A 16,694-nucleotide genomic window follows, 5' to 3' on the forward strand; every position below is an offset into this window, starting at 1 on the left:
AACCGTCATTTCACATCGATTTGTAAGTTTTATGCACAATAATATTAATGCCTTCCTGCACTTAATTTTATTTCTGTGTGTTTCGATTCTTCTTTCGTTTACTACTCCGGGCAGAAATAGTTGCTATCTGTTTAATAATAACTTGAATTATTATGTTTTTATTGAAATCATTCTGAGCATAAATTTATGTTTGTACCATTTTAAATTAGGTTATACAATACTTGATATAAAATTATTATTTTGTAATAGGTGATTATTAAAATTTTAAACCAAGATCAATATTTATCTTCAATATTTCTTTTTCTTTTCTAAGCAAAGATATTATATTCTTATATATTTATAAATTAGAACGTTTCTATAAATTAAATTTTTATATATATCTTTCTATCTAAATGTATTACTTATTTTGTTTATCAACAAAAAATTGAGATAAACATTTATTTAACGTATCGCAATGAAAGTAACAGAATAAATAATTAACTTACTTGTTTGAAAAATTGCGATCCTCACTTAGTTGTCTCTTTATTCACCAATTTTCTTGTCTTCCTGAAGTGATGTTACGTTGCAGCGAGTTATCTGTGTATTCAGTCGAATACTCATTTTCTTTGTACGTGTCTCTGTAATTAATCAACGACTCCCATTAATTTTATAACATTGCCCAGTCTGGGAATACGTTGCTTTTAATGAAATTATTCTTTGACATTCGTCGACATTATTTACACATGTTCCTCGATGTGACACAACCGAATAGATTAGCGCGGAAAATTGAGAGCTCTCTTAGGGGTGTGTTCGGAGAGATGTTATTAGTGTTATTTACATTAGTCTTTTTTTGTTAACATCTAATGAATGATAAAGATAGGAAACACAAATAGCGCTAATAGTGGTCCCTTCAAACGCACTTTTTATTTCAACGCCTCAGCATAACGTGAGCTGATGGTATGCTGAAAATCTGTCCCTCCCCTCCTCATCTATTTTGCAGAGTTAAAAAAAGAACGGAATTATGTAGTTATAAGCTATTTATAACCTTTTGAATGCTGCAAAATTTTTATCTCGTGAATTAAAATTTAATTTTTTTTAGCATGAAGTTGAATGAATATTTATTCAATCCCTTCCGTAAATAAAAAGTAAAGAAATTGATAAAATTTTAGGACAAAATTAAAAATTATTTAATAGCACTTAAGTCAATATAATTTCAATTTCTAAATCCATTTTTTTTATTTGTGAACAAATTTTCAATTAATAATTAATATTCAAAAATAAAAAATGCACTAATTTGCAATAAATTTATTATTCTATGTTTATTTATGATTCTATGCATATATTGCGTTTTTTAAAGCTGCAATTGTTTTGCAGGAATACTATTCTATACTTTTTTTATGTTTTCCTGTATCTCTAAAAGAGAACTATATTTAAAATATTAGCAGTGACAACATCAAGAGTACAGCACGCGAGGGAGGGATTGTATCATAGTCAGAAAAATACAATGGAAATCAGTAGATCGATTTTGAGTCATTAAACATAATTAATAATACAGAGTAAAGTTAATGGTTTGTCTGGAAGGCTAGTTTTAATACTGAATTTGACAAAAAAAAATTTTAGTAGGTACAATTAATTTTAATTTATTTTTCAATTTTAATATGCTATTTCAATTTGGTATAGTAGAAAGTTGAAACTGAGTAAAGTTACGGTTGAAAACCATCGCATTATACGATGTATCCTTTAATAGAAACGTAAAACGCGAGTTACTAGTGGCGAGGCTCACGATGGTTAGTGAGGAATAAAATATTACGTTGGTTAGTAAGTGTTAAGATGAAAAAGCTAACTTTTAAAAATTAACGCAGTTTTCAACGTATTTTATACGTATAAAAATATTTAATGAGATCTTACAACGTCTTTTCTTATCTTTTTGAGTGACCTAACGGTATTGGGTTCAGAAAATTAAATTAAACATATGAAATAGTACAAATAAAGAGCCAATACCGTTTGGTCTATATACATTTAATTTATTTTGTTTTATATATTTAAAGTTCCATTTTTGTAATTTTTTCGGAAACAACTACGTGAATAAGAAAATAGTACCGGTATACTGTTGAAGAACTGCTGTACATCAGTAACTTGTTCGTATTCTTGTAATTTTTTTTTTTACAAGGAAAGAGACAACACAATGATTTTTTTTATGGAAGAGACATTACACTGAATAAACGTTTAATATACGTGTAGGCCTTTTAATAAATACATTAGTACCTGTTATGAGGATGGATTAAGATCCCCACTGTGGTTTCGCGTCATTAACAGTTTATTTTATCACTTTCGAATTGTTACTTTATGATTATAAATGTTTATGATTTTCACTTGAACAACACTGGTACTCGGTAACCGGGATCGATTTAATCTAGGTGTGTAGTCACCCTGAGTCTCGATGTATATTGAGAAGACTCGGACACTATCGTGGTTTCGGACGGAATGAGAGAAGGAAATCTTCCGCTAATCTCATTTATATTCTCGGGTTTTCCGTGTTCTGTCTAGATTGGTCTCCATTCCAAAATCTTTGCCTCTATTGGACAACGTGGATCGTCAAATCCCAAGCGTCGCAAAATAATTGCTGAGACATCGAGACGCACGGTTGTAACGAACTCAGGAGGAGACACCGATATTTTTTTAATGAGTCGTTTATAATTTGTTTTTGACAATTGCAACATCGACACCGCGATGTCCGACACTTTCTCTTTTTTTTTGTGTGCATGCACTTGACCATCTACCATGCCGTCCGAATGCGCATGTATGCATCCGCTTGTGTGCATGTGTGTATTATGTATATTGTGCACGACGTATCGCAAGTGTGGACCGTACGTAACAGTATCTATTTATACATTACGAAACGTGTTTAGTCTGAACAGTTTGTAAACATTCATTAAACGTGACTTCTTGATAAACGACTTTTTATGCTTGATTTTAAAAGAGAAAATAGTAAAGAATCGAATTTGATTAAACGTGCGAGAGACAGCCTTGGATAAAATAATCATTCTAAACGAGAAATCTTATAACGATGTTCAGAAATCGGTGATTGTTTATGTGATATGATGTCGTGACTGTGTTATTATAATATTGTAGTCGATGCGAATAAAATTTGATTTCGTGATATAAAGGATCTTATGGTTCACATAAGGTTTTAAATTCTAATCGTTACCTCGTATGCGATATTACCGTTTAGAAATGAAAGGATTAAAATGTCTTGTGAAATATTGCTATAGAAATGTTTTTAAAACTTTGCTATATAATATGCAACGGAAATGTTTCTGAAATTTATTATAGGCAAAAAATTTTCTAATTGGCTTTATAAAAATTGGGCAAATTTTGTTTAGATACATCAATCAAGTAGAAAATATACAAGCAGGAAATTTGTTTATTTGTCTATTTTTCTTATTGCTTTCGTAGACTATTCGAGCGGAAATTTTTTTTGTGCATCCGTAATGTGTGCTAACAATAAGTTTATGTAGTTGAGGTATCTACAAACTTGTTCAGCAAGAACGTTACGCAATAAAATTATTGTGTGACATTCTTGCATAACAGCTTTATACGTACTTCTACTACACAAACTTAGCACACATTGCGACGGGATTTAGAAAATTTTTGTTATTTATTTTCTTTTATATGTATACGAGGTGTGTTCAAAAAGTATTGCGAATTTTGTGTTTTTTCAAAAATTATTTATTTATTCATGAATATCTATTTTGTCCCCTTCAAAGTAATCCCCATGAGATATTATACACTTGTGCCAACGGTTTTTCCAATCTTCGAAGCACTTCAAAAAATCATTTTTTTTTATCTTGTTCAGCTCCTCCTTCGATGCCTTTATCTCGTCAAGCGTAGCGTAACGTCGTCCTTTCATGGGCCTCTTCAGTTTAGGGAACAAGAAAAAGTCACAGGGGGCCAGATCTGGGGAATACGGTGGCTGCGGCATCATTAGTGTGTTGTTTTTGGCCAAAAAGTCGCGCACAAGCAACGATGTGTGAGCAGGGGCGTTATCGTGGTGCAAAAGCCAATTTTTGTTCTTCCACAAATCCGGGCGTTTCTGGCGGATTGCTTCGCGCATATTGCGCATAACTTGCAGGTAATATTCCTTATTGACCGTTCTACCCTGTGGCAAGAACTCATGATGCACCACGCCCCTGCAATCGAAGAAAACTGTCAGCAAAACTTTCACATTCGACCGAACTTGGCGCGCTTTTTTCGGTCTTGGTTCGTGCGGCAGCTTCCATTGAGATGATTGAGCTTTGGTTTCCACGTCATAACCATAAACCCACGATTCGTCACCAGTTATGGCCCTCTGGAGCAAATTTGGGTCGTCGCGGACAGAGTCCAACATCTCATTAGCAATGTTCATGCGATGCTGTTTTTGGTCGCAATTGAGCAATTTTGGTACGAATTTCGCGGCGACCCGTCTCATGCCCAAATCATTGATAAAAATCGAATGGCACGAGCCAATCGATATGTTTAGGTCCTCAGCAACTTCTCTAACGGTGATTCGACGATTGGCCAATACCATTTTCTCCACTTCATTAATTTTTTCGTCTGTTGTTGAAGTGCTCGGGCGTCCGGCACGCTCTTCGTCGTTCACATCTTCTCGGCCTTCTGAGAACATTTTGTACCACCGATAAACGTTGCTTCGGTCCAAGGTAGCTTCTCCGTATGCCACAGTCAACATTCGGAATGCATCCGCGCACTTAATTTCGTTTTTCACACAAAATTTGATACAGGTTCTTTGATCCATTTTTTTGAATAGGTAAAAATCGAAGACGATCCAAAACACGTGCAAGCAAAGCAGCTGTCAACAATTAAGTGAACATTCAAAATGGCCGAGCTTGTCGGCATAAGTGAGAGACATGAGTACCAACATAACGCCACAAAAAGATCGAAATTCGAATATACGTAACCCGCGAAAATTCAAAATTCGCGATACTTTTTGAACACACCTCGTACATCTATAAATAAATAATGCATTATTTTATTAAGTATTTCAGAAAACGTATTTTCATTTATTATATTAACCAATTGGTTAACATAATTTAACAAAAGGTTGCAACACTTCTTTTTCGATTTTTGTAAGGAAGACTTGTTCATTGATCGGCGAACGTAATTGGTTGGATCCACAGGTAAGAACAAATTACGTTCGCCGTTTGATGAGCAAGTCTACACATTCCGAAAACCATCGAAGAAAATGTGTTGGAATCTTTTAGCTACTAACTGTATGTACATATATAAAGAAATTCATTGGTCCATTAGCACATGCATAAGTAAATAAAACAATTAATTTCCTTATGCATATAATTATGCAGCTATGCAAATTTATCTAAATAGGACCTAACACTTGAAAAACACTGGCGCAGTACTGATGTTTGGTACTTTGAATCGAATTGAACAGTTAAAGTAGACATATAGTACTTTATTTTAAGTTATGAAGTAATTTCTGAGATTTCAAATTCTTGAATAGGATTGATTATCGATAATTATTTAAAATTAAGATATCACCATGTGTAAGCAGACTTTTTCTTATAGGAAACGACGCCAACTTCATTATATTCGTTCTACTTTCTTTTCGAAAAAAATTGAAATACCTAAATAAATAATAATAAATTGCAAACATTATTCCGTTTGCACGTACTCAAAGATGTGGATTAAGATTTTGTACGAAAAATTATATCTTTAAACCCTTCAACCTCAATAAGTTTTAAAATTCAAAAAATTTTTAAAAAACGGGCGGCTTATTTTGTCGACATTGCCCTAAGTTTTAGATACGATGTCCATTTTCTTATGTAGTAATCTTTAGATTTTTTATAAACATGACACCGGTGTCTACTTATCAGTTTCTACTGCGCGGCACTTAACCGATCGGCAAAACCGGCTTTACGAAATGTTGTTTCGTCTTACCAACAGAAACGCACCTCGTCGAGGCGGGCTGTTCTCGCGGCTCGTCTTGACGGCGACGGTCCCAACAGAGAAGTGAAGTTCAAATTTTTTATAAGGGGGTACGCAAAGCTTCCTATCCCACGCAAGGGGATTTGTGGCGCCTTGCGATTGGACCTATCTTATTACGCGGTCCTTCCAGCTCGCACGTTCGCTCTTCGATGCACAACTTGAAGTATATATCTATCGTTGCCCTCGGGCAGTTCACGATTATTGTCCTGAATGTTCCGACGGTAGCCAAGCTAGGGAACTCTCCCTCAAGTCCGCAGCTAGAGCCGGAACCAATTTCGAAAATTCTTTGTCACAGCACCAAGCAGGATTTTCTACATTATGATAAGCGTAGAGTACCGACATACCTTTGCTTCGATCTATATTATCAGTTTCCTGTAACGTGCTGCAACCTTAGAGCTTCCCCATAAGAACATCCGTAAGGCACTACATAATTATATTTACCTTACAAATAATTTTGTGCGTAAAATCTTTTAGTCTAAGTTTAGTTAGGGGAGGACGGGGTAGGTTGCAACAAGGGTAGGTTGGAACATGTGTGAAGCTGACATATTATTTGGTGGAAACTCACTAAACATTGACAGTTCTGGGTTTATTTTCAATAGTTCTACAGTTCCTAATAGATAAAACAAGTAGTTCTGGCCTTTAAAGCGAAAAAAACACATACGACAAAGAGAGACGCCACGCAGCGTCTTAGTTTGTCCTGCGTGATTTTCCAGACCTAATTCTTGTAGGAGTTTAAAAGATCTATAGTTCTAGATGAGTTCTACAAAGAGTTCTAGCGTTTAACATAGATTATTTAATTAAAAAAAAAAATTATCATAAAATATTTATTTTATAATATTACATAATAGAGTTCTGTGTACAAAAAAATATTTTTCTTACAGTTCTCAACGTATTAAAGCGCCTTCCAAAGAGTTGCGATCGATTCCGATATTAGTTGATCAACCAAAATTTAATAACTTCCGAAAAACCGTTTTTCCATGAATATTTTCCAGATACGGTAAGCACACTGGCAACGTCATCAGTAGAAATATACATTTGACAACCGATATGGCGAACCACCAGTTAGCGCTAAACAAAAAATGCATTTTAGGTTTCATAATTCGTAGGATATACAAATGCGACACATTTATCTAATGCTCGAAAATTGATCTGACATTATTTTTATCAATTTCACATACATTATTAATGTTTCTCTTTGTCCTGCATATACGTATAACTAAAATACTTACAGCTCTCAAATACTCGAATATTTTTTAGTTATATGGTGCTAGCCATGTTACTATATGTTATGATTTTTTGACATCGTAAAATTAAAACAAACTAAATCTGTCGAATTTAATCAAATTTAAAATATTTGAGGTGGAACAGATAAAAGTCTGAATGCATAGTAATTTGCTAGCATTGTTTATTAAAGTCTGATGCATTAAATTGTAATTAATTACTAGGAAATCAACACAAATTCACATTTCCGGAACAAATTTCCGATGTAACAAGGTATTGGCAAATCCCATATTTTAATACAATTTCTCTATTTGATCATATTTACAAAGATAAAGATGAGTGAAAATAGTAATAGAGCTGGTAAATGTACAGCCTTTGACAAAATTATTAGGCACCCTATTTATTTAACAAATTTTTCAACTAAAAGGAAATAAATGGCACTATCTTTATAAATGTTATCAAAAAGCAAGAATACCTAATAATTTTGTCAATGGCTATACACGAATAACAATTATAATAACAATTATAATAGTTATACATGCAGTTATTGCATAATATATTTTATAGTAGAAGACTGTGATATAGTTTGAGACTATAATAGAAATAATATACCTTTTATGATGCTCATTACTCAGGTATTTGGAACAGGAAAACAATTCAAATCTAGCAGAGTTGTCGTCGGAATAGTTATGTTGGACTTCGAAGCAGTACATGTTGTCCGTATCATAATTATTGATAAAAATATGTCCATTTGATGTCAATAACACAAATTTGTCCCAATTATTAGGATCGTAACTGTGCACAGAGTCACACGATGGCTTCTGAATCAAAATTCCGTGGTCTAAGTAAAGAGAAGTAAATTAATTCTGTTTCTCTGTGGGTAGAATTAACGTCGACAGTTCTCAACTATTATTTATAACCAATTAGTAATGATAGAGAAGCAATGTAATAAACGTAAAAATATAAATTCTTCTTAGCGAGAAATAGTAGAATTGTTTAAATACCATTAGATGTAGGTTTGTCAGATTAGGGGATTTTACGCTAAATTTAGGTTTTGTTATTAGCAAGTGAAACTATTTAACAGAACACAAAATTCATACTTTTTGTAAGAAGAAAATGTAAATATCTATACTATTTGCATTTTCCCAGAAATTCCACCATTATAAAAATTTGAGGAAATCATTCAGTTTGGTAATTCTGATTAGTAATACTTTTGTTCGTGTCGAAAGTGAACGAATTTATCTGATTCACTGCGTCCACAAAAGCATTGAAAAATTCTCCCACTTCATTGGTAAAATCGAGAAAACTAATGCAACCGTCTTCATAAAAATATCTATCTTCGGGACAGCACTTTCTGATACAAGCGTTCGTGTCACAGAATTTCGGATCTCTGCAGATATGGATTATCAATTTTCTTTTAACTGCAAAATCTGGCGTCATCTCGAGACAAGCGTTATCCTCAGTAATTGGTTCCTCTTTGACATTATTTTTCAGCATTGGTATCATGACCTGTTAAGTTATTTGAATCATTTAATGTTGTTTTTATTCTTATCGACATATCCAGAAGGTTTCTATTTTGAAAGGTATAAGTGTTTCTATAAATTATCTTACATAACAATGTGTCTATTTTATTACTGGTATATTGCACGCAATCATAACACTTACTGTTATCAGAATTATGAAGCCTAAATTTGCATTTGTTGCTAAATTGATACCTTCATTACGTGACAACTTTAAGTAACAACTTGTTAGCATTTTTAAAACCATCATCATCAAAATTTGTGCTATTGACATGATAATGCCACAAAAATTTATACAATTACACAGTATTAGTCAAGCAAGATAAATATGATGCTGTTTTCTAACTGGCAATACATTTAATGTACAATTGAGACTAGATCACGTTTTGTATATAATACATTTATAGACAAGATAAGCTTGTGTACGGTCTTAACTAGTCTCAGCAGGATTTGTGACTGAAATAATATTCTTTGATTTTGCATAAAATATCTGAATCTTTTGGACTATGTATTGTTACTTTCGATTTCAAACACAGCTCTTAGTTCGAATCAGAATAAATAATATCACGGAATTAATAAATTAAGAAGCCAATCTTTATTACTAACATTAACATAGCATCTTTTAAGAACTGTCATCTCAAAAAAAGTGAAAAATGTATACATAATATACATTGGCACCTCTAAACTTGTAATTAGCTTCATTTATAAGAAAACAATAACAGTTTTAGATTAGCCTATCCAGAGTCCCGATTTAAATCCTACAAGGACAATGTAGGAAGAGCTTAAGTACGTACGTTAAGAAAAGCAAATATTCAAATACGAAGCTTTTTTTCATGGTTTTAAAAGTAAAATGGATAAAAATCCTTCTTACTCTCATATTAAAGCTCCTCAACTTAATGTCACTTCGTTGTGCGGCAGTAATCAAAGCAAATGGATATGCCACTAAACATTGTAAGACAGAACATTAATATATCTACAATATAAGCATTTAGTTATAAATTCTGGCTAAAATTAATATTTCAAATAATGATAAAATACTTATGGTGACTTCCAATACAATTTGGTTACAAAATATTTATGTATGAGCAACAAGTTTCAATATTTTTGTTTTAATTAGGTACAAGAATTTATTTTTGTCACCTTGGTAAGATAATTTTTTGGATATATAGTAAAAATAAAACAATATCGCTAAAAATATTTGTGTCAGAATATTAATAGACGCTACTGTATAATTCGGAAATCATATTTGTGCCAATGTATACTTTGTTCATGCATAAAAATGAAAAAACGAAACATCAAAAGAAATATTGTGCAATAAAATCTTGTGTAAAACTGAAATTTTATTTTCTTTAATTGCAGATTGTTAACCAAACTAAAAAATTTTAATTTCCAGAATACTTAAAATAATAATTGATACGCAATTGTTATGAAAATTATTTTACAATTAGAAGTTCTAATTTCTTGCTCACCGAATATGTATTGTTTCGTAGGAAGATATCATTTTCGTTAATTTCATAGTTAACGATCGGCCCTTTACACTTAGGTGGACCTTGAGTGAGTATCACTGAACTATTTGCGTCAGTTGATCTATTGAACAAAAATGCTCCAAGACTCTGTGATTCGTTTAATCGGGTCACACATGTCTTTGTGCCGCTGTCGAATATTGTATCGCCAAAGCAACATTTTCTGGTGTGTAAGAGTTGCGGAAAGGATGTATCATTTGCTTTCACTTGTTGGTCCTTGTTTAATGGACAGTGACGAATTATTATTATGGGTTTTATTTCTCCTGACGTGTAAAAATATTGAAGGCAAGCTGGCACCTACAAACAATTTGTTAAGTTGTTAAGCAAGAGTTACTCGCTTATAACATTATTTAATTGTTATTAAATTACATTTTACTTCAATTATATGATTAGAATGGTATACGAAGTGTGGATATTATTATTTTTCTTTTAAATGATATGAATAGGTACATTAGCGAATCAAAAAAGCATTTCTTGTCTTTCCTAGATTTCTCTTTATACTTCTTTATTATTCTCTTTATACTTTTCATAAAACTTGATTTCTATCTTGTCAATCATGACATTGCGACCTTAAAATTAAAGATAAACAAGATCAATTTAATGTCAATTTACCTCTAAGACAGTGTCAGATTCAAAATCGTCGAGTACCGTTTTCACAAGATCCTCAGGTTCGTTGCACTGAGGAATTCTTTGGAACTCTCGGGTAATGTTCCAATAGTGAGAATAAACGTCTATCGCGAATAACGGTACTGATTCACAGTTGGGGCTGTTTACATAGATCTGTCCCGGTGGGCAACATTTCGTTAGTTGCCACTCGGATGATGCTTTTATCAAGGATAATAGCAGGCCGAGCAAAGCAAACCTTATCATAGACATAGTTGTGTAAAACTGTAATTATTCGTTTACTTAATACAAAGTATATATCTCTGTATTATTATCGCTTTTCTGAAGTCAACGTCACGTTCTTAATTGATACTTCCAGATTATTATTTTGATTAATTTGCAGTCACATTTCAAAGCTGCTGCTTTTTGTACTTTAAACCTGTTTTTTCTACGTACACTTCATTTTAATAAAAATATAATTTACTTGTCTACAAATAATACATGCAGCGTTTTTCACTCTTTCAAAAAGAACTTCTTCATACTTTCCTGCTGAATTATTATTTTAAGTCGTATTTAAACCAATTTCTTTAATTGCTTAAGTTTTAAACCGTCATTTCACATCGATTTGTAAGTTTTATGCACAACAATATTATTACAATATGCTTTCCTGCACTTAATTTTATTTCTGTGTGTTTCGATTCTTCTTTCGTTTACTACTCCGGGCAGAAATAGTTGCTATCTGTTTAATAATAACTTGAATTATTATGTTTTTATTGAAATCATTCTGAGCATAAACTGTTTGTACCATTTTAAATTAGGTTATACAATACTTGATATAAAATTATTATTTTATAATAAGTGATTATTAAAATTTTAAACCAAGATCAATATTTATCTTTAATATTTCTTTATCTTTTCTAAGCAAAGATATTATATTCTTATATATTTATAAATTAGAACGTTTCTATAAATTAAATTTTTATATATATCTTTCTATCTAAATGTATTATTTATTTTGTTTATCAACAAAAAATTGGGATAAACATTTATTTAACGCATTGCAATGAAAGTAACAGAATAAATAATTAACTTACTTGTTTGAAAAATTGCGATCCTCTCTCAGTTCTCTCTTTATTTATCAATTTTCTTGTCTTCTTGAAGTGACGTTACGTTGCAGCGAGTTATCTGTGTATTCAGTCGAATATTCGTTTCCTTTGTATGTGTCTCTGTAATTAATCAACGGCTTGTTCCATTAATTTTATAACATTATCCAGTCTGAGGATACGTTGCTTTTAATGAAATTATTCTTTGACATTCGTCGACATTATTTACACATGTTTCTCGATGTGACACAATCGAATAGATTAGCGCGGAAAAGCGAATTGAGAGCTCTCTTAGGAGTGTGTTTGGAGAGATGTTATTAGCGTTATGTGCATTAGTCTTTTCTTGTGAACATCTAATGAATGATAAAGATAGAAGACACAAATAACGCTAGTAGTGGTCTTTTCAAACGCACTCTTTATTTCAACGCGTCAACATAACATCAGTTGATATTATGCTGAAAATCTGTCCCTCCCCTACTCCTCTATTTTGCGGAATTAAAAAAGGGGTGTAGTCACCCTGAGTTTCGTGTATATTGAGAAGACTCGGACACTATCGTGGTTTTTGACGGAATGAGAGAAGGAAATCTTCCGCCAACCTCATTTATATTCACTGGTTTTCCTAGCTCTGTCTAGATTAATCTCAATTCTAAAATTTTTGCCTCTATTGGACAACGTGAATCGCTAAATCCCAAGCGTTGCAAAATGATTGCCGAGAGATCGAGACGCACGGTTGCGACGAGCTCAGGAGGAAACATCGATATTCTTTTAATAAGTCATTTATAATTTGTTTTTGACGATTGCGACATTGACACTGCGATGTCCGAGACTTTCTCTTTTTTCTTGTGTGTATGCGCTTGACCATCTACTGTGCCGTCCGAATGCGCGTGTTTCATCCGCTTGTGTATGTGTGTATTATGTGTGTTGTGGACGATTTATCGCAAGTGTGGACCGTACGTAACAGTATCTATTTATACATTACGGAAACGTGTTTAGTCTGAACAGCTTGTAATCATTCATTAAACATGACCTTGATAAACAACTTTTTATGATTGATTTTAAAATAGAAAGTAGTAAAGAATCGAATCTTATTAAGTGTGCGGGAGACAGCCTTGGATAAAATAATCATTCTAAACGAGAAATCTTATAACGATGTTCAGAAATCGGTGATTGTTTATGTGATATGATGTCGTGATTATAATACTATAGTCGATGCGAATAAAATCTGATTTCGTGATGTAAAGGATCTCATGGTGCACACAAAGTTTTAAGTGCTCATCGTTACTTCATATGCAATAGTATCATATAGAAATGAAAAGACTAAAATGTCTTGTGAAAGATTGCTATAGAAATGTTTTTAAAACTGCGACATAATATGTTGCAACGGAAATGTTTCTGAAATCTATCACAGCCACTAAATTTTTTAATTGGGTTTTTTAAGATTGGGCAAATTTTGCTTAGGTACGTCAATCAAGTAGAAAATATACAAGCAAAAAATTTGTCTTATTGCTTTCGTTGACTATCCGAGGGAAAATTTTTTAAATGCATCTATAACGTGTACTAACAATAAGTTTATGTAGTAGAAGTATCTACAAATTTGTTAAGCAAGAATGTTACGCAATAAAATTGTGTGACATTCTTGTATAACAGGTTTATACATACTTTTACTACATAAACTTGGTACACATCGCGAATGCAATTAGAAAATTTTTGGTATTTATTTTATATATGTATATATATCTATATATATATATATATATATATATAAATAAATAATGCATTATTTCATTAAGTAGTTCAGAAAACATATTTGCATTTATTATGTTAATCAAATTGCAAATATTAAATATAGAAGACATTATTGAAATGCTTTAAATTTAAAGTACTTGAAAAAATGTTTAAATTACGATTAGTAATCCTGTGAATAAGGTTTAGGGCTTCGCAAAAATGCACATTTTGGTTAATTTTCGATTGAAAGTTTTCTACTTACCTCACTATTTCCAGCGCATTCCAAATGTCGATTGATATTTGAATTACGTGCATGTTGGTGAGGTAAGGAGAACAGTTTTAGTTGAAATTCGGCCAAGATGGGCATTTTTTTTATTGATAATGAACCCTGGTTTGAATGATGTCTGTATTTTAGCAATTTCAAATGGCTTTAAAATCTTCATTGCAATGCGAAATTGTTTACATAGTATAAAGGACCTATTTTGACAAACTTGCATAGTTGCATAACTATCTACACACATAAAGAAATTGATTTGTTCATTAGCACATGAATAAGAACATAAACCAGTTAAATTCCTTATACATATAATTATGCAATTATGCAAATTTGTCTGGATAGGCCTTAACGCTTGAAACACACCGGCGCAGCATAGGTATTTAGTACTACGAATAGAATCGAACAGTTAAGGCAAACATGTATTTTATTTTGAAGGGTTTAGTATAAAAATCGGTATCTAGTTATGATATAATTTCAAAGATTTCGAATTCTTGAATAGGATTGATAATAAATAATTACCTAAAATTAAGATATCACCATGTGAAACAGTGAACTTTTTCCTATAGGAAACGACGCTAATTTTATTATATCAATTCCTCCTTCTCTCCAAAAAATTGAGATAAATCGATAATAATAAATTGCAAACATTATTCCCTTTGCATGTATTCAAAGAGTTGGATTAAGATTTTGCATAAAAAATTATAACTTTTAACCCATACTTCAGTAAGTTTTAAACCTGAAAAATTTGTCAAAAATGGGTGGTTTATTTTGGCATGGAATGCCCTAAGTTTTTTTTAGTGTCTAATTTCTTATTTAATAATCTCTAGATTTCTGATAAAGACGACACCGGTGTCTATTGCGTGTCACCTAATCGATCGGCCAAACCGGCTTTACAAAATGTTGTTTTGTCTTACCAACACGAACGCTCCTCGTCGAGGCGGGCTGTTCTCGCGGTTCGTCTGGACGTCGACGGTCCCAACAGAGAAGTGAAGTTAAATTTTTTTAAAGGAGGTTTGGAAGGCTTCCTATCCCACTCAAGGGGATTTGTGACGCCTTGCGATTGGGCCTATCTTATTACGCAGTCCTTGCGGCTCGCGCTTTCGTTCTTCGATGCACAGCTTGAAGTATAATATGTATATCGTTGCCTTTGGGCAGTCCGCAAATTTCCTGGATGTACCGACGTTGGCCAAGCTAGCGAACTCTCCCTCAAGTTCGCAGCTAGAGCCGCAACTCATTTCGAAAATCCTTCTTCACAGCTCCAAGCAGGATTTCTCATATTATGATAAGTGCAGAGTACCGACATACCTTTACTTCGATCCATATTATCAGTTTTCTGTAACGTGCAGCAACCTTAGAGCCTCCCCACAAGAACTGTAAGAAGGAAAAGATTTACAAATTCTATAATTATGATACTGTCAGAAAATGGACTTTTATTTTATAAGTTAGAAATCATTATAATTATTAAGAATTTATTTATAATAGTTACAAAATTTTTATTTGACGTTTATCTCGATGAGCGTTTGCAATTTTATTACCGATAATTATTTATGGAAAATGCTTTACTTTAAAGAATTATATGGCATCGTTATAATATATTTTGCACGTATAACAAATAAAAAAGAATGTATCATAAAATTCATAAAACATTGATATTAGAATTTTGAAATAGAAATGTATTTCTGTTATATAAATGAAACCTTGATATCCCGTAATTCCTTTTATAATTAACTATAGGTATATACATATAAAGAAAGAAGAGGTAATCTTTTAATATTTATTTACTGGTATTTCAAGCCCTGTAGACTCTATAATATTTCTCGAACATTATATAAATATTATTGAAAGTTAAAATAATACATTTTAAAATAACATTTCGAGTATATTGTTTAACATTTTTTATAATTTGTAATATTATAGCAATATTGTATTAATGTTATATATCTACTTTAATAATATTCATGATATATTTATTTTAATATTCGCGAAATGTTATGAAACTGTTGTACAAGTATTATTTTTGTTTAAAAATTAATGCAAATTATTGTGCATAAGATATTTATAAACTTTATTAATTATTAAAATAAGTTATAACATTCCCGATAATTAAAAATATTAAAGTACATTGTGTTACTTACTTGTTATATAATATTCAAATAATTTTTATATAATGTTGCCATGAAAGAACATATAACTATCATTTATAATATTTTAAGGGTTGTTTAATGTTGAAGAATATTGTAACATGTACAGTCGTATAGAAATAAAAAATTTACATCTAATTCGAAACAATTTGTAATGAGACGTAGAATAAGCCTAGCTTTAAAGTTTTGGGATAATTAAGAGAACCACGTAGAAAATCATGATAAGCCTTTCAATTAGATCGGTATTCCTTCTTTGGAAATCCAAAAAATTCTATATTCTTTAATAATTCGTAATGAGGCATACGTCGGCGAATTTTTACCGTATCTGTAAGAAGAACTATGCCCGTTCCGTAATAATTCGTAATAAAACAAAACAAGACTTACCAGTTAGTAAATATTTTTACGTACTTTACGAAATTCTACATAATTCAACTGTCGTAGTATTGCGTATTTTTTCGCATTTGCGCATTATTAGGCATTGAATTCGTCCTTATGCGTAAAAATTTTCCGTTAGCGCGAATATTAGTTATTATCATATTAGCATATAACGACAATTTACTAAACAAATCTAAATTCTATAAATAATAACTAGTCTTCATAATTTC

The 16,694-nt window shown here is 31.8% G+C and overlaps 2 protein-coding genes across 9 annotated transcripts in view; both read right to left on the bottom strand.

The window, feature by feature from the left end:
- The window catches only part of LOC105204218 (G-protein coupled receptor Mth), a 46,884-nt gene that overhangs the window by 13,218 nt on the left and 16,972 nt on the right, over positions 1 to 16,694 (bottom strand). Inside the window, exons 11-12 of one of the 6 annotated variants that reach the window (XM_039453760.1) lie at positions 486 to 617; positions 35 to 127 (exon numbers count right to left, since the gene is read on the bottom strand). The exons of 4 other annotated variants lie outside the window; for them this stretch is intronic. In XM_039453760.1, coding sequence (XP_039309694.1) covers positions 527 to 617 — 91 coding nt within the window. In that variant the 3' untranslated portion in view covers positions 35 to 127; positions 486 to 526. Of the gene's footprint in view, positions 1 to 34; positions 128 to 485; positions 618 to 16,694 lie in introns of those variants that run through there. One more of the 6 variants, XM_039453761.1, reaches the window with a different exon arrangement.
- On the bottom strand, positions 7,684 to 15,360 carry LOC105203496. Of its 3 annotated transcripts, none has more exons than XM_039453785.1 (6): positions 14,863 to 15,360; positions 11,938 to 12,069; positions 10,853 to 11,582; positions 10,187 to 10,537; positions 8,409 to 8,706; positions 7,684 to 8,038 (listed from the first exon to the last, which is right to left on the bottom strand). In XM_039453785.1, exons 3-6 carry the CDS (start codon positions 11,114 to 11,116, stop codon positions 7,692 to 7,694), a joined length of 1,260 nt encoding a protein of 419 aa, XP_039309719.1. In that variant the 5' UTR covers positions 11,117 to 11,582; positions 11,938 to 12,069; positions 14,863 to 15,360; the 3' UTR covers positions 7,684 to 7,691. The 3 variants fall into 3 exon arrangements, 2 of the variants coding, with proteins under 2 accessions (XP_039309719.1, XP_039309720.1); XR_005575591.1 differs by having other exon boundaries at positions 7,939 to 8,038; positions 8,298 to 8,706; positions 14,863 to 15,352; XM_039453786.1 differs by having other exon boundaries at positions 7,914 to 8,706; positions 14,863 to 15,352.

This window comes from Solenopsis invicta, chromosome 9, assembly GCF_016802725.1.
Source record: "Solenopsis invicta isolate M01_SB chromosome 9, UNIL_Sinv_3.0, whole genome shotgun sequence".
Classification (NCBI taxonomy): Eukaryota; Metazoa; Arthropoda; class Insecta; order Hymenoptera; family Formicidae; genus Solenopsis; species Solenopsis invicta.

Excerpts from the sequence above, each read along its gene's own strand:
- LOC105203496 (XM_039453785.1), bottom strand. The coding sequence starts at position 11,116 with ATGTCTATGATAAGGTTTGCTTTGCTCGGCCTGCTATTATCCTTGATA. Across the intron at positions 10,538-10,852 it reads AATCTGACACTGTCTTAGAG|GTGCCAGCTTGCCTTCAATA; the intron begins GTAAATTGACAT and ends AATTGTTTGTAG. Across the intron at positions 8,707-10,186 it reads TACGAAACAATACATATTCG|GTCATGATACCAATGCTGAA; the intron begins GTGAGCAAGAAA and ends ATAACTTAACAG.